Consider the following 23,688-nt stretch of genomic DNA (forward strand, 5'->3'; position numbering starts at 1 on the left):
GGCTGACCGGGGCAGGATTTCCCGCGTTGATGAATGGATATTTAACTGATGCCTTCCTCTTCCCCAACTCCACTTGCTTCCATATTCCTTTCTTGCATCTTGAACAGAAGACTCATTCCTCTTCGAAATTCTTCAATCAAGTTCTCTCTCAACTCTCCCATGGCGATTTCTTCGTCCGCCATGGCTCTTTTCCTCTTCCTTCTCCTGTGCTTCTCCTTCTTTTCGCTGTCTCATTCCCTCAGAGGTACGCCATTTCCGCTTCTCTTTTACTCTGTCTCTCTCTTCTTTTCTTTATTCTTACTCTCCTCCTCTCTTTTCAGGCTTTTTTATCGATTGCGGCTCCACTTCTCCGACCACTCACGGTGGCCGCACCTGGCAATCCGATGACGGCTTCGTCTTTAGTGGAATCAACAAGAATGTCACCGGTCCCGTTCTTGACCCTACGCTTTCCACTGTGCGCTCCTTTCCTAGGGTTCTTAATCGTAAATTCTGCTATGTTGTTCGACCGGTTTTTCGTACCCGGAGGTATATGGTTAGAACGACTTACTACTATGGCGGAGTCAACGGCCTTGATTCGCCGCCGGTTTTCGATCAGATTGTTGATGGGACTGTTTGGAGCATAGTGAATACTACCGAGGATTATGCTCTGGGATTGACGTCCTATTACGAGGGGATTTTTGAAGCGAAGGCGAGAACGATGACTGTGTGCATTGGTTCCAATATGTATACGGATTCGGACCCTTTTCTTTCTGCCTTGGAGGTTGTGACCTTGGAGAATTCTCTTTACAATACGACGGATTTCAACAACTACGGCTTGCGCTTGGTTGCTAGGCATAGTTTTGGGTACAACGGATCCAACTTACGGTATGTTTTAGAAAAGGGGAAAAATTTGAATGCTTCTTTTGACTTTCCATGTTCTAATCTTTCGGCAACTAGGGAATTTGATAGTTTTGCTGACATGAATTTGATCTAATGAGCTAATAAATATCATTCTTGGTGCTCTTGACGTTTTCTTTGTATTTCGTTTTTTTAACTATCATTCTTGGTGTTCTTCCCTTTTTGGGAATCAATAGGCATCCAGACGATCAATTTGATCGATTTTGGCAACCATTTGGGAATAGCAGTGGGAACGTAACCAGTAGAACTGTATCTGCCTCTGGTATATGGAATCTCCCTCCATCAAAGATATTTGAAACAGAGCTGAAGACTGATAAGCTGGAACCATTGGAGCTGAACTGGCCTCCTATTTCTCTTCCAGGACCAGAAAGCAATTTCACTTATTACATTGCGCTGTACTTTGCTAATGATCATGCTTCATCATCCGATAATTTGAGAGTGTTTAACATAAGTGTGAATGGTATAAAATATTACGGCGATCTAAACGCATCTTCAGCCGGTCATGTCGTTTTTGCTAGTCAGTGGCCTCTTCATGGTCTAACAAATATTACGTTGACTCCCTCTCCTCTGTCAAAACTTGGTCCATTGATCAACGGTGGGGAACTTTTTCACCTTGTGTCTCTTGGAGAAAGAACTCATGCAAAAGATGGTATGTAACATTTTTCTTTTTCATTTTTTTTTTATGTATGTTATTTGCCAACCATCTTTTATGGAGGCATATGGGTAGCTATCTAATTGCATTTCATAGGTTCTTTATCGGCATATGGATATATATATGTAGAACTTTTTTTCTTTTTATTTATATGTGTGTGTGTGTGTGTGTGTGTGTGTGTGTGATATTAGCTAACCATCTTGTATGGAAACATATGGGTTTATATCTAATTGCAGTTCATAGCTTTTTCTTGATGTTAGTGAAAGGGGAGATCAATTTGAACTTGATCATATATCCTGTTTCTCGTCATTTTAGATGCCTTGTGAGTTCTCATGCAGTTTTTCAATGCTAATGGGAATAATTCTTGAATTATAAAAGCACGGGGGAATGAGGAAGAGGAAAAAGTTGACATTTAGTTTGCTAGCCAATCTCTGTTGGTGGTCCATTCCATTCATGATTTGTCACGTGCAATTCTAAATGTTTTTAGCAATATGCCTGATTGTATTTCAATTGCTATTTAGTATGTTGTAAATCATTTCCCATTCTTCTGATGTTTTTTTTGGTTAGTTGTAACCATCATAACATTCGCTAGTTTTCTGATCATAGTTGTCAATCTGGAGAGAGTAAAAGAAAGTCTGAAAAATCCACCACCTGATTGGAATGGCGATCCATGCTTCCCCCATGAATACCGCTGGACAGGAATTACATGTTCTGGTGGCTCTCGAAATCGTGTGGTTACCTTGTGAGTTTGTGCTCTTTGTGGCTTTTAAATTTTATATTTCATATTCACTTTATGTTAACAAACTGCTTCTGTTTTCTTTATGTCAGAAACCTTACAAATATGGACCTTTCAGGATCCTTATCACCAAGCATTGCCAATCTTACTGCGTTGTCGGGAATGTTAGTTTTATGATAGACCTTTTGAGTTAATGGAATTAAACAATGAAGTTTTCTAATTTCCAGTTCTGTCTTTTGCAGCTGGCTTGGAAACAACAGCTTGTCTGGAACGATTCCTGATCTCAGTCCTCTGAAGTTGTTGGAAATAGTGTATGTTCTGGACTTTTCCTTTTTATTCCATTTATTACTGGGCACCTGAAAGCGATTGAATAGTTGCATATGAAAATATATCATGGCGGTCTCATTGAAGTGTTGTCATGGTTTCACAAGGTGGCTAAAATATTCGGTTTTATCACTTAGCTGTTCTTAGTATATAATGTTCATTACCTGCCCTGAATATCTCAACAGAGTTGGCTCCCTGAATATAGTGTTTTACCTTTATCAATTTTGTTTGTGGATTCATCTCGTTGACCTTCTTGCAACTTTTTCTGTTCAACTTATATCACAATTATTGATATTGTGTTTTTTCCTGTGAAGGCATTTGCAAGATAATAATTTCAGTGGAGAGATTCCATTGTCACTTGGAAACATACCACGCTTGCGGGAACTGTAAGTTTAATTGCACTATTTCATTGCTTAAAGATTCAGTGTCATTCCTTGGATGCATTTTACAACTTGTTTATCCTAAAAATTAATCATTGCTGTGGGAGTATGCTGCTCTGCTACAGACTTCTTGATGTACAATTCTCATGCTTCTGACTGCATTGCCTTTACATAGTAGTTTGAAATGAAGAAATTTTTTAGCCCAATGCTCATTGTTTTATTCATAAGTTAGGTTATATAATGACTTAAGTAGTAGCCACCTTCTTTGGGGTTGATTGGAAATATGTATCCGTAGAGTGTGGATATTTTTCTCCCATGTGTTTCAAATTATTTGGAGCATAATTAGCTGTGCCATGTTTGGTTACCACGTGTTAGTGAACATATCCAAATAGTGCTAGCAACTTCTTAGATGTTAAGTTGAGTTTGAGAGGCAAAAGATAGGGTGGTGCTAAAGTAACTAATTCTTCATTTATCATTTTGTTCTTTCTGGTGTAATTGTTATCCTCGTCTTATTCGGATCCTAGAAATATATCATACAACTTGATCAACTCTCTCATCTCTTTAAGTTTTGTCCGATTTTCACCTTTTTCTGTTCTGTTTCATCTTTTGTGAACATTTCTTAAATTTTTTATTGAATGGTAAATTTAACAGCAATTAATTGATTTGTTGTTCATTTGGCTCGTTTTGCTCTTATCCTAGGTTCTTATACAACAATAATTTGGCCGGTGAAGTTCCTCAAAGTCTTCTTAATAAACAACTGAATCTAAGGTACTTGCTAACTGCCCATAAACTTCTGCATCAAATTTTCTCAGGTGCCCAATTTTTTCTAACTTTGTAATTTGGTTTATCAGGATTTTTCCGGGGAACCATCTGTTGGCGCCACCACCTCCTGCTTAGCAATTTGTTTTTTATTTTTTTTTTTCTTACCCTAAAGGGTAAATGTAAAGCTTATTGTTTACTCGTGTATAGTACTGTTCGGGTAAACATTTTGGCCTGTAAGTTCTTCAAGGAAATTGTGACATACCATTTTGTGCCATATCCTTCTTTATTGTAAACTGTATAAGCTAACATGCCTGGATGGTCCAAGCGACTTTATTCTTTGATTTATTGTCCATGTATTGAAGGACCAAGATTACTATTCTCCCATATGTAATTGTTCTTGTTAATAATCGTTTTGGGTTCGATAAAGAATTCTCAGCTTTGTAGTGTTACATATTTAATTTAGTGGGTGTAGTAGCTGATCCACTCTGTTTGTCGTGGCAGTCAACCGAGCTTAGCTGTATCAGTATGCTTCCTCTTCATTTGTCGCTTTCACTTGTTTCTTCTGTATTCATCTTTATTGAATCATTTGTCCTGCTCTTCTGACTGTCTCGTCTGTTAGATTACTCTGGCCACATCTCCTCTACCCGAAATTAATTCAATTTCAAAACATGCATGCCCTTTTCAATTAATGTCAGATGTGCAGATACAGCTTCTGCACCACTGCTTCGGAATTCATACATGGTGGGGGTACCATTGAGCGATGAAAGTTATGCAGTCTCCCAAATAATTTCTTGCAAAAAGCAATTCAGGTTCGACTCGGATCTGTATACTTATGTTTATCTATTTATTTGTGTCATTTTAACGTTTAATATGAAAATCTGATGCCTTTGAAGATAATTTTGGACCCAGGTTCGATTCTGAAGACTGCTATTGTATTGGACCCACTGATCCGAGGCTGCTGCATCCGGCATGTGACATCAAACTGTTCACTGTCAAATTTTGCTATTCAAGAGGACAAAAGATGAAGTGTAGCACTAAAAAGGTATGTGGAAGCAAAAAAGCATAATGTGATTAATCAAGGAATAGCAACAACCAAAAACTAGAGGTCAGCATTTACAATCGTAGATTATTAGATCCACCGCCATAATCAACATTAATCCATACACTCAAAATGAAAGATGAAATTTTGTCAAGAAATGATAGAGACAGAGAGAAGGGGAGGGAGAGAGGGAGATTAACATGTTGGACTAGACTTGATGAGATCTTGAGCTGCTGACTTTTAGCTAATTTCATCTTCTTTCTCATCTATCAAATCTTCCTTTCTTAAGTGGGAACAAGGGTGGCAAAACACTGCTCTTCACCTGTGTGCAGATTGGCACATTAATCATAGGCCTTATTCTTATACTTGCTGATCTTGTCCTTTCCAAACCCTTCTTTATCCTCTTTATGTTCTTCTCTTTGTTTCCTGTTGTCCCTTCCTCAGATGTGGCTGCATCCGCCATGGACCTGGAAGAAGAAGACGACGAGGACGAAGAAGAAGACGGCGACAGCGCAGATGAAGTGCGTTGCTTCTTCAACCTCAACAATTCTTTCCACAGAACAGTGCATTTTGGGGGCCTCGGAGATGGGTCGTCGTCAAGGAACCAATTCACCTTGTTCTCCGCCTCCTTGTTTACCTCTATCTCCACCAAGTCTTCTTCATCTACATCTTTTGGAGATTTGAGGCTGATCTTGTTGAGTCTCTCTGCTTGCTGCATTTGCCAAAAGGGAAGAAGCTTCCCTTCAAAGAAAAGCTCGTCTGCCGTAAGCATAGAGTGGCTGCTTACTTGATTAGAAAGAAACTCAAAATCAGCACTCCTTGCCAGCCTCTCTGATCTCTCCTTCTTCTGCCTCTCACAAATTTCTTGATCCCTCTCTATCTGGGAATGAGGGGTTATGGAAATGAAGTTGCTTTCATCAAGAAACTCAGAAGAGAAGGATATCCGAGGACTGGAATTTGGTTCTATGGATGAAGAAGGTGGCGATGTTTGAACACTGTCTATAGAAACCATTTTTCTGTGTAGGGGTGTGGGTGTTTGGATTCCGGGAAATGGGGAAGGAAAATGATTGTGTCAGAGGTGGGAAAGTTGGGTAAATGAGGAGAGTTTGGGAATGGGGGAGATTTATAGATTAGGTTGAAGGAAAAGTAAGATGTTTAAAAAAGGGTAAGTGGTCTGGTGAAGCCGAAACAAGCAAGGTGTAGGTTGAAGGAGGTGGAGATTATGATATGAAAGCAAGCAGCACATGGACACCTAGGGCTCTAGGGAAGAAGCTACCTGACAAAAAGGCCCTCTTTAGCAATATATGATTACTATTCTTTTGCATGGCTAAACTCTTCTTCTATGAACTACTCCCTCTTATCTTCCACTTGATTCTCATTTATTAGAATATACCTCCAAATAATCCAATCCCACGTTCTTACATTATTACATATTATCCTTGTCCCTTCGCCTATTAGTGTGCTTCTTCGAGTAAAAGGATCTAAATCTTTAGCTTTTAAGATATGGGTCGGGTTGAGGTTTCCTCATCTTTTAGCTACTTAAAGTCTACTCACAATCTACCTGAGAGACATTGAATTGTAACTATTGAAGTTCTTTTTAGTACCATAAATTTATGGTAAGGAAGACTTCAACCTCTAATTTCAAGGGGTTTTGTCTACTCTTTTTTAACATTCTTTGAGGAAAAAGAACGAACTTTAGTACAAACTTTTCATGGCTGCAACGCTCCCCGAAACTTTATATATATAATATATATTGGTAAAAGCTATAAAACAGGGAGGAAAAAGAGGAAGAAAAAGGTTGGAAACTATAATTAAGAAGTATGATTGATTGAAACCCCAACACTAAAATAAAAATATAAAAAGGTTTTTGCTTGGTTTGACTCAAAGCTTCAACATGTAAATGGAAGGATTCTGAAGCATCCATGTGGTCTTCACATGATAGTAATTTTAATTTTCATCAACCCATGTGATTATCAGTCTTTGTATTAACCAACCAATTTACCCATACTGCCCTTCCCAACACCCTCTCTTCTCATGCCATTCAAGGGCTTTCTTGTCATTTCACATCAAATTGGTTGAATTAATATTAAAAAGCTTTGGTTAAGATTTGGAGGGTTTGATTAATATCCAGACAGCTAATAAATATAGGGCTTAATTTTGGGTTATTCTATTATTAAAGTAATATTAAAAATATAATAATAGTTTTTTTTTTTTTTTTTTTTATTATCTCTATGAGCATAGCACAATGTTCCAAGCTCTCTTTTATGTGCCCCTCTTCTTCTTTTGCTCCATTATTGAGAGGAGACACTAATATTACAGCTTTTCTTTGTCAGAATTAATTAATTAATTACTTCATTAATTTATTAATTCATTAATTAAAACGCCCATAATTATATTGGATTAAAGTGAAATCTATCATTGTAAAGCTACAGAGTCAGTGATTTAAATCAATTAAATAAATTTGGACCTTCCGATTTCTTTTTAATAAAACATATTTAGATGATGAATATGTTACTATTTTAAAACACGTAATTTTAATACTTCTATCGAATTTCTTCTTATAAAGTTTTTATATATTAGTTATGCATGAATGGTTTGAAAATTTACTATAAGTTTATTTGTGCAAGTTTTTTTAATTTCAATTAATATAATTATTAGTTTGACCTTTTAGTGAAATTGGGTTTTCTCCAAAAATATATATATATAAAGATTTAATCTTAATAAAGGAAATAGAAAATAATTTAATATTGAATAAATAAAAGTGAAAAAGTTTTTAAAAAATGACATACGATAGAGACAAAATTATATAAGTTTGTATGATTAATGAGCATGTGGCAAATGAAGTGACCAGATATTTCTTCTCTCAAATTTAGTTGTCGGTTTCAATTATTTAAATCATTTATTCCATAATTAAGGACTCGTTTATTTTAATACTCATTTAGTATTTAACTTTTCATTTTTTTTAAATTAGTATATTTATATATATTACCTCTGTCAGTAAATTTATTTATTTTATTGTCTACTTTTTAGATATATTTTCAAAAAATTAGAAAATAATGATTTTTGTTTTTCAAGTAATTAATTATAAAATTAATTATAATAAGTTGGAACGGTGGCAGCTGCTGTGCCGCCATTAAAGTCAACTCTCTCAGGGTAATTCCAAATATCTGCAAAATAAAATTTTGATTTTGTGGGCCTTACTGGACTTTGATGGTCCTTTAGTGGGCCATCACAAATGGCCCAAAACAAAATAAAAACAAATGGCGTCGCCCGGACTCGAACCGGAGACCTTCAGTGTGTTAGACTGACGTGATAACCAACTACACCACGACACCAGATGTTACGTATAAATTTAATTATTTATATTATACTATATGTTTATTTAACCTCTATAATTTATTTTAAAATGTTTCTAACAAATATCTAGACTTTCACGATGATATATATATTTATTGTTAATGCACTTTATAAAATGTTTGAATTTCATATATGTTAGGTCACTAATCTTAATGAGATTTAGACGTTTAGTAGCATTAAACGTAAAATTAAATATTTGTTACTCAATCTATTGATGACCGTAAAATGATACATTCGTGCTTCAATATTTAGGTTTGAGTGATCGTGGGTTGTTAAGAAGTTTGTGGATGAGCATAACTGCCCTGCAAACGTTGTTCACAATGACAACAGACAAATCACTGTAACGAGTCAAAGTAGACAATATCTTCTAGTAACGGGATTTGACTATTACACATAATCTGTTTTCATCTTCGATCCGTGTTTTCAAACTTTTTTTTGTCTGATCTCTGCTTATTATCATTTATTTTCACCGTCTTCTCCGCCGTACTCCGTTGTCGAACCGACTTCTTCACGACGTGTTTTTCGTCGAAATTACCATTTTAATTTTTTTCGTTTAATTAAACACAATTTTTTTTTAATTCAACCGGATTAAAACCTTAAACATTTTCATTGTAATTATGTTTCGATTATTTAAAAAAATTCAATTTATTTCATAATATTTAAACTATTGACCTGTCACACGTATGGATAGATGAACATTTTTCTAAGCTTATACATTATTTGAAAGTTGCTTCAAAGAGAACGAAAAATGAATCGAATTGATTTTCATTCTTGATTTCAAAATTGGTAATACTTGGTCTTTGACGAGGAAGTACTAACAGACAAATAATCGATCGAGATTATGATATATTCACAATATTCCACCATTCTAACTTGTCTTGGATTGCTACGTTTGTATCCAATTAGAAAACATAGATTATATTATTTATAATTATATTGATGATTACGATCGTCGTTACCATTTATTTCATCTCAAAATATATTAGGTAATTTTTCTCCTATACAATGGTTTGATATTGGGACAAATAATTTCTAAAAAATTGTTTTTATTTTTTGATTTAAATATATTTATAAGAAAAGGAGTGGAAATATTAAAAAAAAAAACACAATATAAAAAAAATAAAATTAAAATTGAGCTTTAATTTAAAAAATGGTGTAAAATATAAAATATAAAATAAATAGAATTTAGATATAAATGATTAAATGCGTAGAATTTCAAACTCCCCTCAATTATCGTTGGTCTTTTATTAATAGTCACTTATTACAAAAGGCAATAATTCGTTTTTCGCATTTGATATTATTATTATTATTTTATATAATTCGATAATTAAAGGAATTAAATGATAAATTTAAATCGCAACAACTTCACATAATACAAATAAATAAATGAGATTCCAAGTCCAAATCAAATCTTATAAACACATTAATTATTGGATTTCTAATTGAGGGAATGAAATTATAGTGGGAGTTGGCCAAATTAATTGAGGATAACCACAAAATACTAATTAAAAATGCCTATCATATAATTTTCATTCAAATTAAATAATAATTATTTAAAAAACATTAATAATAGCACAATTTTTAATATTTTTTTTTATAGAAATTAAAAAGAAAAATAAATATTGCTAAATATATATTTTTTTCATCCATGTTTAAGGCAAAGTTTGTCTTTGAGAGAATTTAAATAGTCCTAAAATAATAAATAAAATCGATCATGTGCATGCCTAAACTTAGCAAAATGCTATGTGTTACATCATTTCTCAAATATATTTGTTAAATAATTTAAAAGATAAAATCTCACTTAAATACTCAACTAAAATATTTGTTTATTTTCTTCTTCTACATCTACCAAATATTTTCATTTTAGTTCATAAAATTTCAAAAAAGTACATTTAAGTCTTCATTTAAAAAACAAAAAAAGAACAACTATTTTAATCTTTATATTCCCTCGGAGCAATTTAGTTAGAATGAAATGAAATTTAAATGAGAAAATTCAAATCTCGATAAGATAAGATCGATCTATAAAAAAAAAAAAGAAAAAAAAAGCTCTCAAACTGAATATAAAACAACTTACCTAATCACATTTAGTTGTGAGATCCCACGTCGATCGATCAACAAGGACGCTGGGCACCAAAGGGGGTTAAAACAGAAATGAAATAGTGTTTATAAGAGTGTGGAAACCTCTCCTTAGGGGACGTGTTTAAAACCGTGAGGTTAACAATGATACATAACGAATCAAAATGAATAAAATTGTTATATTAGTAGAGATAAAAGTTATTTGATAGCAAATTCAAAATTTTGAGGTAAGAATAGAAGAGTGAGAATGTATGCATAATCCACCCAATGTTAAATGATGCGAAAGTTATCTTATTTATAATCAAATAAATTAGGAGGATATGAAAATTAGAAGACAAATATCCAGCTATTTAGTATAATGAAATGTCAAATATGATATATATATATGTTAAACTATAATTTAGTATTAAATATCTTTAAAATAATCTACGAAATTATTAATAAATCATATTTTGAATCAATAATAACAAAGCAGTAACTTCACATTACTTAAAAGTGAAGGAAAATCTCAAAATGCTAATATTTTCATCCAAAACCAAAACATAAATGGAAACGAGGCACTAAAATGTTCTTACCGGGAATTCAAAACAGAGTGCGTTGACCGTGTGAAAAGTTAATTTTGGTTGTGGCACGACAGCCGGTGGAATTTGGATTGTCACAGCAACCAAGCAAGATCCACCAACGGGTCAAGTTTTGAAGGCTGTGGGTCTCTGGGTTTTATTAATCAGGTAGAAACAGAATCGTACCGGATTAAAGTTCAAACGTTCAAATCAATCAAGAAACTTAAAAGTTGATTACAGTTTCCAAGGCTACAGTCGCAATACTTGATTAGATTCTAATGTCAAATAAAAACAGCAGAACATGACATGAGCAAGCAAGAAATTAAAAGGAAAAAGAAGAAGATTACAAGAATTTCAAATCAGGAGTTCTTCCTAAAAGCAAGCAGGAGATGTGACACTACAGTACAGACATAAGCAAGTTTCGCTACTTAATTAACATTTAACATTTAATTAGGGAAACAAAAAGTTAATTAATTATTTCATTAATCAAACCTCCTTACTAATCATCGTCGTTGTCGTCGTCTTCCTCTTGCTTTCTACCATGGAGTTTTTGCAGTGCGCGATTGCTCCTTGAATTGCGCTCTGCAACTCCTCCATTGACGACGTGTTGTTGTTGACGTAGTTCGTCGTCGTTCCGATTCTACTAGTTGGATACTTGCTAGACAATCCGGTTCGAGATGATAGAATACCGGAGTGGCTCGGCGATGATCTAATCGACGACGGACAACTCGAAGCCAGATTTCTTCTTCTCGGATATCTCAAGTTACCGGAGAATGAATGCGATAGCGCTCCTGATCTGCTTTCCTTCCCGGAGTTATTGCTTGAAAACTCTATGTCCGATGATTTATCCTCTTTACCAGATCTATCCGTCTTCGTCTTCCATTCCTGCTGTTGTTGCTGCTTCTGCGAAATTTTTCCGTATAACGGCTTCACTTTCTTCAAATACTTCCTGAAAACTTCCTTAGCAGAGGAACTAATTTTCTTGACGTGCGATCCGGATACGGTTTCAGGCTCCGGATTATTCTTCGTCGATTCTTTCCTAAACACGGAAGAAAATCTCGATAGCGAGAAGTATTTGCTCTTCTTAATCGGATTCTGAACATTAGGATTGGAGTTGTTGTTGCTGTGATTCTTCGCCGTATTGGTACCGAATCGCGTTCTGAACTCATCGTCCTCCGTGACGGAGCTAGGTCTAGAGGAATCGCACTCCGCGAGAAGCACGATGTCGCTATTGAACGAGGAGTGAGATTCGGTAGAGCTTTCGGTGGAATCGCGCGACGCAGTGGTGCTGTTCGTATCAGAAGACGACGACGTACTGGAGGAGGCGAGAATGAGCGTTCTGACCATGGAGAGGCGCGGGGAGAGATGGAGAGGAAGCAACTGACCTTTGTAGAAGAGCTCATCGGCAGGACAGAGCGCGGAGGAGGCTTGACGAGGGGAAACAGAGACGGTGAATTCGAAATCGGAGGATGAAGACGAAGAGAAAGAACGCGATGGTGATGATGGTAATGTTTGTGATCTCGAAGTTTTCGCCGCTCGTTTCCCCATCCTCTCTGCTACATGATGGTCCAGAGATAGAGAAAGAGATAGAGTCGAATAACAATTGAGAGGAACGTAGATTGAACAGAGAGGAAGAAGAACGAGGGTTCATATAGTGTGAACAAAGGAGTAGTAGGCTAACGCTCGAGGGGAGCGAGGGAAGAACACGCGCCGCCGTGGAAACGAGTAGTCGCTTTCACATGGGGGGTTGGGAATCGCTTAAGACATGTGTCAGTGGCCAATGGTGGGATTGGAGAGTCACGTGGCGAAAACGTGAATGGTGGGAAAAGAGCACGACGGGGCTTGTAACTTTCTAACTTACCAAAGTCTTTTTCAAAATTTTGTGTATTTTTTTTTTTTATTTTCTCTCCCCGGAAAATTGCAAAACCTACTCATATATATTTGTAAATTTTTTAAAATAATAATAATAAATAGTAGAAATGGTCTCTTTAGCCTACCACATATAAAATGTCTTCACAATCCATTCCTTTGGAAGCCAGCGTCACTTTGTCACACTAGCGTCACTCTGTCACACTGTCTAGTGTCTAGTTATGATACCATTGGTAACAGGCCAAGCCACCACAAACAAATATTGTTTGCTTTGACTCATTACATAGTGTCGTTAATCTCACAGTTTTTAAAATTATTATAGAGAGGGTCTAGCCCTACTCCAACTAATGGCTCACATCATCTAATAACTGACTCTAATATCATTTATAACAGTTCAAGTCGACCACTAGCAAGGATTTAGAATATATACAATAAGTGAGAGGAGGGTGTGCGTAGGGGAGGGTGTGTATAGTAATTAATGCACACTTGTTTGGCCATCAAAATACTTAATTCTCCCCATCTTAGTTTTGGATCTTTTATGATTATTACACATCTACCCCTACACTTTCCTCCGCCTATAAAACCAAAATTATTCAACCTTTCCCATCTTGTAAAAGTCACTTGGTTTAGTACCTCCAATCTAGCACACCATTTATTACCATATTCTCGTAATATTTTAATTGAGAATATATATTTTACGACACATAATCTTTTAATTTAATGGCTAAATTAATAAAAATATCTACAGAGGATGAAATGGAAAGATAATTAAAGGAAAATCCAAAGGAAGAAAGATGGGCTGGCGGGTAGCTGTGCCTGCCACTTCTGTGCGGTGGCCTATAAAAAAAAAATACAAATATTTTTTTTTCCTTATTTATTTATTTATTTTAATTGTAAGATTTAATTTACCTTAATTAAGTCGAACAAAAACAACTGAGATTCCTAGTAGATTCATCACCGCCAGCGCTTCCGCCCATCCAAAGGCCAAAATTAATGAGAATTGGAACCCTCGCGTTTTAATCTTTTATTGTCAAAATACAGTAATTTTTTAATTGCCTTCTTAATTTTACTAATTCATTAATTAAGATTAATTTTTTTAAAAAATTAAATTAAAGTAACGAAGAATGTGGTCTACGAGACAAGAAAAACCCGTGCATCGGTTTGGTGCTTGTCACACAAGCTCTAGTGTTTATGTTAGTAAGAGAATTTGAGATACAGAGTTTCAGAATTTGTGAACTAAGATGGTTTATTTACCGCACGAGTAGGATTTCACTCGATTTCTTGAATGGATAAAGGGAGCACTTGGGTGTGAGCCTTCAAGAAGGTCGATCGCGAACATGGGTGATACAAGGAAATCACTACAAGAGGAGTAAGATTCGGATTACCTTGTTGATCGAATATCTCAAGACAAGAACATTGTTTGAGATTCGAATCACTCCACCAGCAAGATCGATCATGTCTAGCTTGAATGATTCTTGTTGATCAAATATCTCAAGACAAGAACACTTGATTGATATTCGAATCACTCCACAAGCAAAATTGATCATGTCGAACTTGAATGATTCTACTTGCAACCTAAACTACATAGAATTGTAAAGAAACTTAGTCATTGGCTAAAGAAAAACACAAATGCTTCTTTTATTATATTTTTCCAAATCTCCCTACTAATACACTTTATATAGCCTCAAAATGAAACAAAGGCATTCCAACAGTTTGTAATATTCCTACTTAATGGCCATAATTAACCATCCTGTATTTGTAACCTAGAGTAAATTAAATGTATTTAAATAAAATACAATAAATCTAAATTATTATAAATTGTAATCCATCCAAAATTTATAATATGAAACTTCATTCTTCTTAAAGATGACATGAATTGAAATATTTTTTGATAATTTCAACAATATTTTCTTCACATCTTCATTGGAGCATATTATATGATTGATGTCTCTTGATTCATATCAATGGGCTTCGTCCCAAGATTCTTTTCTTCTGTTCTAGCTCGATAAGCAAGAGATTAGTTCAAGGAGAGTCTTTGGTTCAACCTGAGTGAGTGAAGCTAGGCCTAGCCCATTAGGGCGAGGGTGGTCGATCATTCGATCATATGGGCTAACACATTTGTTGGGCCTACCCTCCCGAGTCCATTCTCTCCAAAAGCAAAGAACGACAAGGAACCAACTTGAAAGAAAGTTTTGGAATGGATTACTACTTTGATGATCAAGATCAAAAGTAAAGAAATACACATATTTAAACTCGTAATTTGAATCACTCTACCGGATAGTTTAAAGCATAATATGAAAACCTTTTAAATAATATTTTAAAATTGGAAAATACAATAAAATCTTTTTTTAATTTATTAAAATATAATTTATAATATTTATCCCTTTTAATATAAATATATAATTCATAAGATGGGCTCTTAACGAAAACCGTTACAATAGGCCCAAATTTGCACACAGAAGCCAGGCCCAGCCCATCTTGGATGGAGAAGTGGATCTCACTGTCACCGCATCCGTAGGAGAAACAAAAAAGAAAAAGGAAGCCACCAAGTCCCTCACCAAGAATATTTGGATGAAATTGAAACAGCTTCCGATTCCCTCACAATTAATTTTCTTCTTCGCTTACGATTCCCCGTCGAAGAACTCCTCAATCTCTGTTTCAATTTTCTTCTCTCTCGTTCTTCAGTCTCCTAAATCGTTTCTGCAACGAGATCACGGATAAGTTCCGGGATTCATCTCTTCTGATTCGGTAAAAACTTGGTGTTAATTTTGTTTTTGTTGTTGTTTTTTGCCTTGATTTCTTGATTTCTGGCATGGATTTTCATGTGCGTTTACGGGAGATTGTTGACGACAGTTTTCGCGGTATTATGCGATTTATAAACTGCTGCCTTCCTGGATTTTATGATTTGGACAAGATCTTGTTCCAAGACGTGACGCTTGTATCCTGTAGATTGCTAGTTGCATGGACATGTATTTTCCTGTAAAACAATTTTATAGGAGCAATACGAGAATATATTCCTAGTGAATTGACATAACTTGAGACCCTCATGACCAGCAAAATATGTATTTATTAGGCAATTCTTAGTAAGCAAGGGTGGCGCAGAGAAGGAAGGAGGGTAGTTCCTTACAAATTATTTAAAAGAAAAAAAAAAACATTAAGAATTTGATGTTCACTCTATTTTGCCCCCTAAGTTTTCAAATTTGAAAAGATTAATGCATACGAGAAGTTAAACTGTATAATTTTGCCCGTCTCTAAGGAAATTTCTCTCTACCCCTGGTAGCAGGGAATTATTTTTAGAACAAATTATTTATTTAATTGTCTCCTCTATCAAATAGATCATGTTTACAACTCTCATAAAAATGAATAGACTGTCGTGTAATGAATTTATGAATTAAGCGGCTGTTCAAGAAATTTCGGTTTCTGGAGGTGTTGGCAGTATTATATCAATGAACACATGCCTATGATAAAATATTTCCGAGTGGAATAACTGGCAAATACTGCATAACCATATGTTTTTCACATTTTTTCTTATCGTTTAAGCAAAATTTGTGATAAAACGATATAATTCAAAGGAAGGAAAAGTAATTTTAAATGCAGATGTTCATTTGCTATTTTTCCTTTATTAAGATAAATTTTCTTCAGAAGTTTTGCGTTTCCTATCCTTTTCATCTATAGCCTATTACCCCNTTACCTTTTTTTTTTTTTTTGACTTGGGGTGGCTGTTATTTTGTTCAGGAAGAATGTCTCGTGTTCGGAATTTCAGTTATCAAGGAGGGATGACTTATGATGAGTACTGGGCCACTTTGAATAGATATGATTTCAAAGACCATCATCAAATGACAAATAGGAGCAATTATTATGATAATGGCTATTGCAACCATTTTGAATTCTCAGGGCAGTATAAAGAGCAGGTTAATAGGTCTATTTATGCGAGGACTGATACTTTGAACACCATCAAGTCTCATAATTCTCAGTCTTTTAAAAGGAGGAAGTTTTCTGCTTCACGTTGGGAGGATAGTGGGAAATACCATTGGCAGGCGAGGGCATATGTTAGTGGACCTTCAATCTATAGCAATTTGGTCCATCCTCCTCCAAGATCCAACAACGATGTCTCTACGTCTGCCAGCTGTAAACGCAGCCGCTCAATAATGGAAGACGATGAGCCTTTCTTTATGACCAGGGATGAGATTGAGAGATGTTCACCTTCAAGAAAAGATGGTATTGATACGGTACGTGAAACACATCTGCGGTACACATACTGTGCCTTCCTTCAGAGTCTTGGTTTGCAGCTTGAGTTGTAAGTAATCCTAAATCTCTGTTATCATTTCTAAGTTCAGTGAATGCCTTTATTTATCAATTTTTAGATAAAGCAATATTTGAAGTTTCTCCTCTTTGCGGGTCTTGTGGAGTTATTAACACGTCATTGTTTCTTGCAGACCACAGACTACCATTGGCACTGCAATGATTCTATGCCATCGGTTTTTTATTCGAAGGTCACACGCTTGTCATGATAGATTTGTAAGTTCTTTTCCTTAGAAGGATTCAGAGTGTCTGGAAGAGTAATGTCCACATCCATCATTATTCTTAAAGTATAGTTTACTTTTAGGTTCTATAGTTGATGACCATTGAGATATTAGAAGCATTTAAGTTTGTGATTGATTTCTATGTTACTGAAATTCCTTTGGAGAGAGTTATACTTTTGTGCTGCCTACATTTGTTGCTGTTGTTAATGATTTAGATTTGAGAATTACTCTTTTCTCTTCTCTTCCCATTCCCCATCTTCTGTTTTATCTAAACTCCTTGTGGAACGTAACTGCATATTTGATAACTTTTTTCTTTTCTCATCTCATTTTAGCAGTAACGGTAGGATATGCCAAAGTCGTCATATTGATTGTATCAATTATTTTGCATCCTTATTGCATGAGGTAATTATGTTGCATTAATCGATTTATTTTGTTTACTCACCTCTGTTGCAGTTGATTGCCACATCTGCGCTCTTCCTTGCTGCAAAATCTGAGGAGACACCACGCCCTCTGAATAATGTCTTGCGAGCTTCGTGCCAAATTCTACACAAACAGGATTTTAATGTCTTATCTTATATGCTCCCTGTTGTGAGTGCCGCCGAAATCTTCGTTATCTATTATATTTGCTTGCTTTCCCTTTTCCCATGTTCTTTGTGAATTCTTTTCTTCAAATATTTGTTAGAATACAATCACATGAGATTAAAGGATAAAACATCTACAAAATCTTCATGTCCACTCTTCATCTGTGACCTCATGTTTTTGTTCATCTGATTGGGTTTCTATATGACAAATGGTCAAATCAACAGGCCTGATAAATTAATACGACTGGAATATAACCACCTAATTATAATTCTTATCAAAACCACTATATTATATAACTAAGAGAGAATATCAATTCTTCTAAGTTGAACTTCCAAGTTGCCAATCATTAATTTTCCAGTTTTTTTTTTTTTTTTTCCTTCTTGCAAACATAGTACTATTTTATTGACATCTGTATGCATCTTGAACAGGATTGGTTTGAGCAATATCGTGAAAGAGTAACTGAGGCTGAACAATTGATACTGACTACACTGAACTTTGAACTCAACGTACAACATCCCTATGCTCCTCTTATGTCTGTTCTTAACAAGATAGGTCTTTCACAGTCGATCTTGGTGAACCTTGCACTGAACTTAATCAGTGAAGGGTAAGTCCATCACTTCATTTATTCAACCCATTCATTTGATTTATTGTTGTTACGAGAATTAACATGCAATATGTTTGAATCCGCTAGATAGAGATCTTGAAATTTGTTTCTTGTCTCTGCGATTATTTTGTCCTTGATATTGCTTCAGGAAGCTTCTTGGCTTGTGTAGTCTATTAGTAAGCATGCCCTTGCAATTGCGAAAAAGTAGGTCAATGATGTAACGATAAGATTTAGATTTGTGATGTGTGGGTGCAAGAACCTCAATGGAATGACAGATTTCTTGAATTTTGGCATTGATTGTGGCATGAAAGAGGTTGCGCTGGTGATCTTCTTTCCTTCTAGGTATCAAAATGGTGTGTTACTTTTGTCACTTGTTTTCTTGTTAGAGCGAGCTACCGTTCCTTACACATTTCTCATACTATGAATTATTGATTTTTCTGGCATGCGTATAATTTGCAGGATCTATGCACGATTAGTATGCTCGCCTGTTTGATATACTTAGCTGGCGGATTGATATGCTGTTCATGGAAACTTTTGTTTTACAAGTGAAGTTATTTTAACCATGAATATACCCCATCAACTTGGTACTTGGTGCTAATGATTGCCAATGAGCTTACTGCATCACTTTCTATCTTTTCTTAACAAAAATATCTATTTCTCTTCCTCTCCCTGGAGCGTCCTCTTTAGGCCATTCATTTTCCTATACCTTGAAAGATACGGGATATTTTCCTTATGGACTTTTTGACTTTGAAGAGCCTCCACATGTGATTGAACCTTCAATCTATTGTCTTTATAACTTAGAGGACCGCTGCCATTGGTTTTGCTTTTGCTCTTATTTCCCAATGATGGGTGATCAAGTGAGTCTAATTGAGAATATCTGCTGACCAGCTTCTTGGGATGAGTTTCTATTTAGCACAGAATAAGTCACAATGTGATTTAGATCTTAGATAAACCTCTCTTTGGTCTTTTCTTTAGCACAGAATAAGTCACAGTATTTACTCTTTGAAGATTTAAGTGTACATGATTTAAATAACATGTCAAACCACCAGATTCTTGATGTTCCATTGAGCATGTACGCACAAGCAAGCAGCCCTTCAGTTGGAAACCTTAAATTTGTGTCGACTCATTTTATAAGTCATGTATTTGCTGACTGCTGTCTATACTTGGTAAATTATCACGTGGATATCTGTTGATCATTTTGAGTCAGAGAGAGGGTGGAACTCAAATGTGGCGTGACTATGACTGGTTCAGGATGGGCGGAATCTGAATGTGAATATGGGTTTCTTGATAGGGACAGAATGTGAATTATGGAAGATCATATTAAAAAAAAATTTGGATCCCCCTCTCGCACTAAGAGAAAATATAATGCATGCATTCATATACATACCTTTGTCTATTACTGCATATGCCTCCATTTTCCAGTTTTTCCCATCCTTGTTTGACATACAATGTGTTACTTTATTTTCATGAAGCATTTTCTCTGTTTTTTGTGTTTTCATCACAATGAAACCTGAAGTTTTGCTGTTTTGACATAAATGGTATAATATTTAAATTATTTTATATATGAAATATATATTACCTTGGGCTGGTTTGCTTTTGAAATTTCTTTGCTTTCCTGTAAAATCTTTATTGGCTTTTTTTCTTAACAACCAAAGGAGTTCTATTCATTCTCGTCTTGCACTTCCACACATTGCTTTTGTTTATAATCTTACCCCTTTTGCTTTCGGTCATTCATCATTTATTTATGGGGTGAGAAAGTATGTACATCTCTTATCGACTATGGAATGTTTAAGAAACTACGGTTTTTTTAAACTCTCTTAACATTCATCATAGGATTGGATTTTCAACTAATCTGTCTTTTCTGTGTTGCTCTTGTTATCAAATATATACCGCTGTCATGACCACAACACTTCCTTGAACTTTGATATCTAATATGCTTATTATCTGACTTCTTGGATATTCTAAGCTATTAAAATTTTGAAACTATTGTGAAATTGTATCAGTTTCTCACATGCCGTTTCCTATGGGAAAAAAAATTCCCTTCTCTCTCTATTTTGCTTTTATTTTCAAAATAGCTTATTCATGACTTCGAAACATTTTAATTTGTGTTTTTAAAATCCAGCACTCTCCTATAGATGGAAAGATGCATGTCTGGCCTTTTTCATCTTGCCATAATGAGTAGATGCATCACTATTTTGAATGAAGCTGATTATTTTTTTTTTTTGTTATGATGAATATATTGACCAGTCATTCTATATGTTGTGATTATAGGAAACCCTGAAGGTGTAAACTTTTGAAATATTCAGTGACATCAAGGTTTTGCATTCAATTTGTTGGACATATAAATTGTAAATTTTAATTTCTTTCAGGTGATGTTTGTTCCAATTTATATGGTCATTAGAATCACAATCATCAATTAAACAACGTTGTGATCTGCACGCTTGTGTAAAGGTGCTGTCTATAGAAACTTCACCCTCTCCTGCCCCCCCTTCCATCAAAAGATACCGAATAAAACTACTTTCAAGGTACAAACTTTACAACAGATGCAACTTTCCATGGAAAGGCAGTTTTGCCCATAGAAACCACCCCCCTCCCCCTCTTGCCCATATGCCTAACCAAAAGAGAAGAGTAAAACCATGTCCTGTTCTAAACATTCTAAGGATAATTACCTTAATTAAGGTAGAAGCTTTACAATGGATTTAACTTTCCATAAACCTGAGTCTTTTCTTCTCGTGTGTATTTGTACAACGGTGGGAATTTTGGGTTGGATCTGTAAGTAGGGTAAACTTGCATGCTTTCAAGCACGATGAGATGAGAGTGCTTGATGACAATCCAGTACAGATCAACATTTACATCATTTAGAGCCTTGAAGATGGTGGGTTGCTTTGAGAAGTTTGATTGTTTGCAATATGCCACAACCTCCTGTCTTTTAGTTTGGGTTGCATTAGTTTCTGGAATGAAAAGCCCCTGCAGCCATTTTACCTGGGAGTTTGATGTATTCTGTATATGGGGTATAACATATATCGTATGATAGTGATACTATCGGCAATCTTCCAGAGATTCTTGGAAATATTCTACCTGAGTTGCTGCTTTTTAGTTGGTAAGAAGAAACGTGATATTTACTTTGCTCTTGCTCTTAGTTTTTATTGTTGTATACAGTTGTATATTTAGAGCTGATGCACTTTTTTGTCTTGAAGTACTGTTACACATTGCCATCCTCTTTAGGAGTGGACCCAGATGGTTTGTTCAACTGTTTTGTGTTCTTCAACTGGTTATTGTGGTTGTGGTAGTTGCATATGAGACTGAAATGTGTTTTTTTTTTTTTAGGCTGAGGAGCTCACTCTGGCTTCAATTTAAGCCTCATCAGATAGCTGCTGGAGCTGCATATCTGTCTGCCAAGCTATTGAATATGGATTTTGCTCCTTATCAAAATATCTTGCAAGAGTTCCAAGCTACGCCAGCTATTCTCCAAGGTATCTCAAAGAACTTTTCTCTCGTCCTATTATTTAAGCAATTTAAGAAGCGGTTGCTTTAAGAAGTAACCTTGCATTAACCATTTCTTCCTTTTATTTTCACTTTTTAAAAAACAGATTTGATTTCTTTGCTACATTTATAGTATAAAAACCAGGAGCTTGTTTGAGATATTCTTCCAAAAAAAAAAAAAAAAGTTTTACCATTCAAAGCTGTTCTAAAAGTTATTAACACAGAGTTAAAGATTATTTTGTAGTTGAAAATAACAATTTACAAGTCTTGGTTCAGTAGATAACAAATTTAACTATTAAAATAGACCTGTCGACCATGAAAATAAGCTACCGAAAAGTATATGAAAATAACTTGTTTACCCGTATTTGTTAAATCATAAACAAGATATTTTAGAACAATAATGGATATTGCATCATATGAATATAGTCTGTAATTGGGGTAGGTTTTTGCAAGGTTTGGTCTAAGTAAGGTATTTAACGGGTATACTTCTTTGTTTTACTTGTAATACATGGGCTTGTTCTTAATGTTCGTCTGTTAAAAAGAATGAACCAAGTTTTGACGTGGTTTGTTTTGCTTTCATGCAAAAATGCAGATGTGGCCCAGCAGTTGATGGAGCTGTTCTAAAGTGAAAGCTCGATTGGACGAAGCCTACATCTGGTGAAATTACACGGGAAACGTAACGTATTTGTTACTTTACGACACGTCTTAAATAGTTAAATCCTGACAGTCGCTTAACATGAATGGTTCCGAATCCCTTTCAATGTGCAAGACAGTGCTTTAGAAGTACAGTAGGAAGGCGTGTATTGAATTGGCAAACTGATGGTTATACGAAAAGGCTCATTTCTGGTCTGCTCTGTCTCTCCTTTAAATGTTATTGGCTTCTGATTCCTTCATTTTCTTTGAAGTCATTCAATCATACTCCGCAACGATGCCGATGCTGATGAAAATGAAGTCGATAGCATCGATGAAAATGAAGTCGATAGTGTCTTCAGCGGATGTATTAGAACAAATCAACGTATACATAATTTACCTATCAAAAGGTAAAATGTCAATCCATCAGTTGCCAATAGTTCTAATCCTTGTTGCAGCAGAGCGGTGTCTGTTGATGCAAAACATGTGAAATGATGAAACAAAAGGTGATTTATTCCAGCGAATTGGGTCAAAATGTACCAAAACCCATACAAAATAGAGAAATTGGGCAACAAAATATACTAAAAGTCCATACATAGCCCAAACCACGGCCTTTGAAAAGTCCTATGGAGTCTTTTGGTAGAGTGCAAGATTAATCAGTCTGGTTATGGTAACTAACTATCCGCCTGCAGTTGGGCGATTTCATCGAAAGCTTGTTGTGTAATGATTTCTTTTGTTTAATTCAAGGTGAAAATATGAATGCAATGAGGTATCCGAACATCTAGACATGGGTCATCACTCCTTACCCTTTTCTTCATCTAGACATGGGTCATCACTCCTTACCCTTTTCCTCCCATCTTTGTTTGAGTTATACGATCGGGAGGGTGTAGTTGGAGTGACACACGGGTAGACTTCTCAAGGTATCCTGAACATCTAGACATGGGTCATCACTCCTTACCTTTTTCTTCCCATCTTTGTTTGAGTTATACGATCAGGAGGGTGTAGTTGGAGCGAGCATTGCATGCTGGCACGTTGGCATTAATTGCTCAAGTTTTTACTTGCATGCCTAATCCTCTTCTAAGTCTCTTGAAAATGAGTGTAAATAAACATCGGGACTCCCTTCATAATTGGTTACTTTTTTTCCAAAAGAAAGTTGCAGGGACTTTAATGAATTGATAATAACTTATCTAATATACACTTTGACTCAATTTATC

At 35.3% G+C, this 23,688-nt stretch overlaps 4 protein-coding genes and 1 non-coding gene across 10 annotated transcripts; 2 read left to right on the top strand and 3 right to left on the bottom strand.

Moving 5' to 3' along the window:
* Positions 1 to 57: 57 nt before the first annotated feature.
* On the top strand, positions 58 to 4,177 carry LOC111436848 (putative leucine-rich repeat receptor-like serine/threonine-protein kinase At2g14440). The gene is made up of 9 exons (XM_023074618.1): positions 58 to 244; positions 321 to 864; positions 1,074 to 1,546; positions 2,156 to 2,291; positions 2,378 to 2,449; positions 2,528 to 2,596; positions 2,924 to 2,995; positions 3,689 to 3,757; positions 3,841 to 4,177. Exons 1-9 carry the CDS (start codon positions 160 to 162, stop codon positions 3,884 to 3,886), a joined length of 1,566 nt encoding a protein of 521 aa, XP_022930386.1. The 5' UTR covers positions 58 to 159; the 3' UTR covers positions 3,887 to 4,177.
* A 619-nt stretch (positions 4,178 to 4,796) lies between these two features.
* On the bottom strand, positions 4,797 to 5,868 carry LOC111436849. Its single transcript, XM_023074619.1, has one exon. The coding sequence runs from the start codon at positions 5,800 to 5,802 to the stop codon at positions 5,053 to 5,055; it is 750 nt and encodes a 249-aa protein (XP_022930387.1). The 5' UTR covers positions 5,803 to 5,868; the 3' UTR covers positions 4,797 to 5,052.
* A 2,183-nt stretch (positions 5,869 to 8,051) lies between these two features.
* TRNAV-AAC lies at positions 8,052 to 8,125 on the bottom strand. The gene has a single exon. It is a non-coding gene; the product is annotated as a tRNA-Val (tRNA).
* Positions 8,126 to 11,013: 2,888 nt separating this feature from the next.
* Positions 11,014 to 12,643, bottom strand: LOC111436955 (probable membrane-associated kinase regulator 1). Its single transcript, XM_023074761.1, has one exon. The coding sequence runs from the start codon at positions 12,329 to 12,331 to the stop codon at positions 11,270 to 11,272; it is 1,062 nt and encodes a 353-aa protein (XP_022930529.1). The 5' UTR covers positions 12,332 to 12,643; the 3' UTR covers positions 11,014 to 11,269.
* Positions 12,644 to 15,191: 2,548 nt separating this feature from the next.
* LOC111436799 (cyclin-T1-5-like) lies at positions 15,192 to 22,696 on the top strand. Of its 6 annotated transcripts, none has more exons than XR_002709333.1 (7): positions 15,192 to 15,400; positions 16,388 to 16,949; positions 17,089 to 17,170; positions 17,629 to 17,763; positions 18,186 to 18,361; positions 18,510 to 21,461; positions 21,559 to 21,806. XR_002709333.1 is itself a non-coding variant. In XM_023074540.1 (7 exons), the coding sequence occupies exons 2-7, from the start codon at positions 16,393 to 16,395 to the stop codon at positions 22,466 to 22,468; spliced, it is 1,128 nt and encodes a 375-aa protein (XP_022930308.1). In that variant the 5' UTR covers positions 15,192 to 15,400; positions 16,388 to 16,392; the 3' UTR covers positions 22,469 to 22,696. The 6 variants fall into 6 exon arrangements, 3 of the variants coding, with proteins under 3 accessions (XP_022930308.1, XP_022930309.1, XP_022930310.1); XR_002709332.1 differs by having other exon boundaries at positions 18,510 to 18,714; positions 18,821 to 21,806; XR_002709331.1 differs by having other exon boundaries at positions 18,510 to 18,703; positions 18,821 to 21,806.
* The last annotated feature ends 992 nt before the right edge of the window (positions 22,697 to 23,688 follow it).

Source organism: Cucurbita moschata, unplaced genomic scaffold (assembly GCF_002738365.1).
Source record: "Cucurbita moschata cultivar Rifu unplaced genomic scaffold, Cmos_1.0 Cmo_Scf00060, whole genome shotgun sequence".
Taxonomy (NCBI): domain Eukaryota; kingdom Viridiplantae; phylum Streptophyta; class Magnoliopsida; order Cucurbitales; family Cucurbitaceae; genus Cucurbita; species Cucurbita moschata.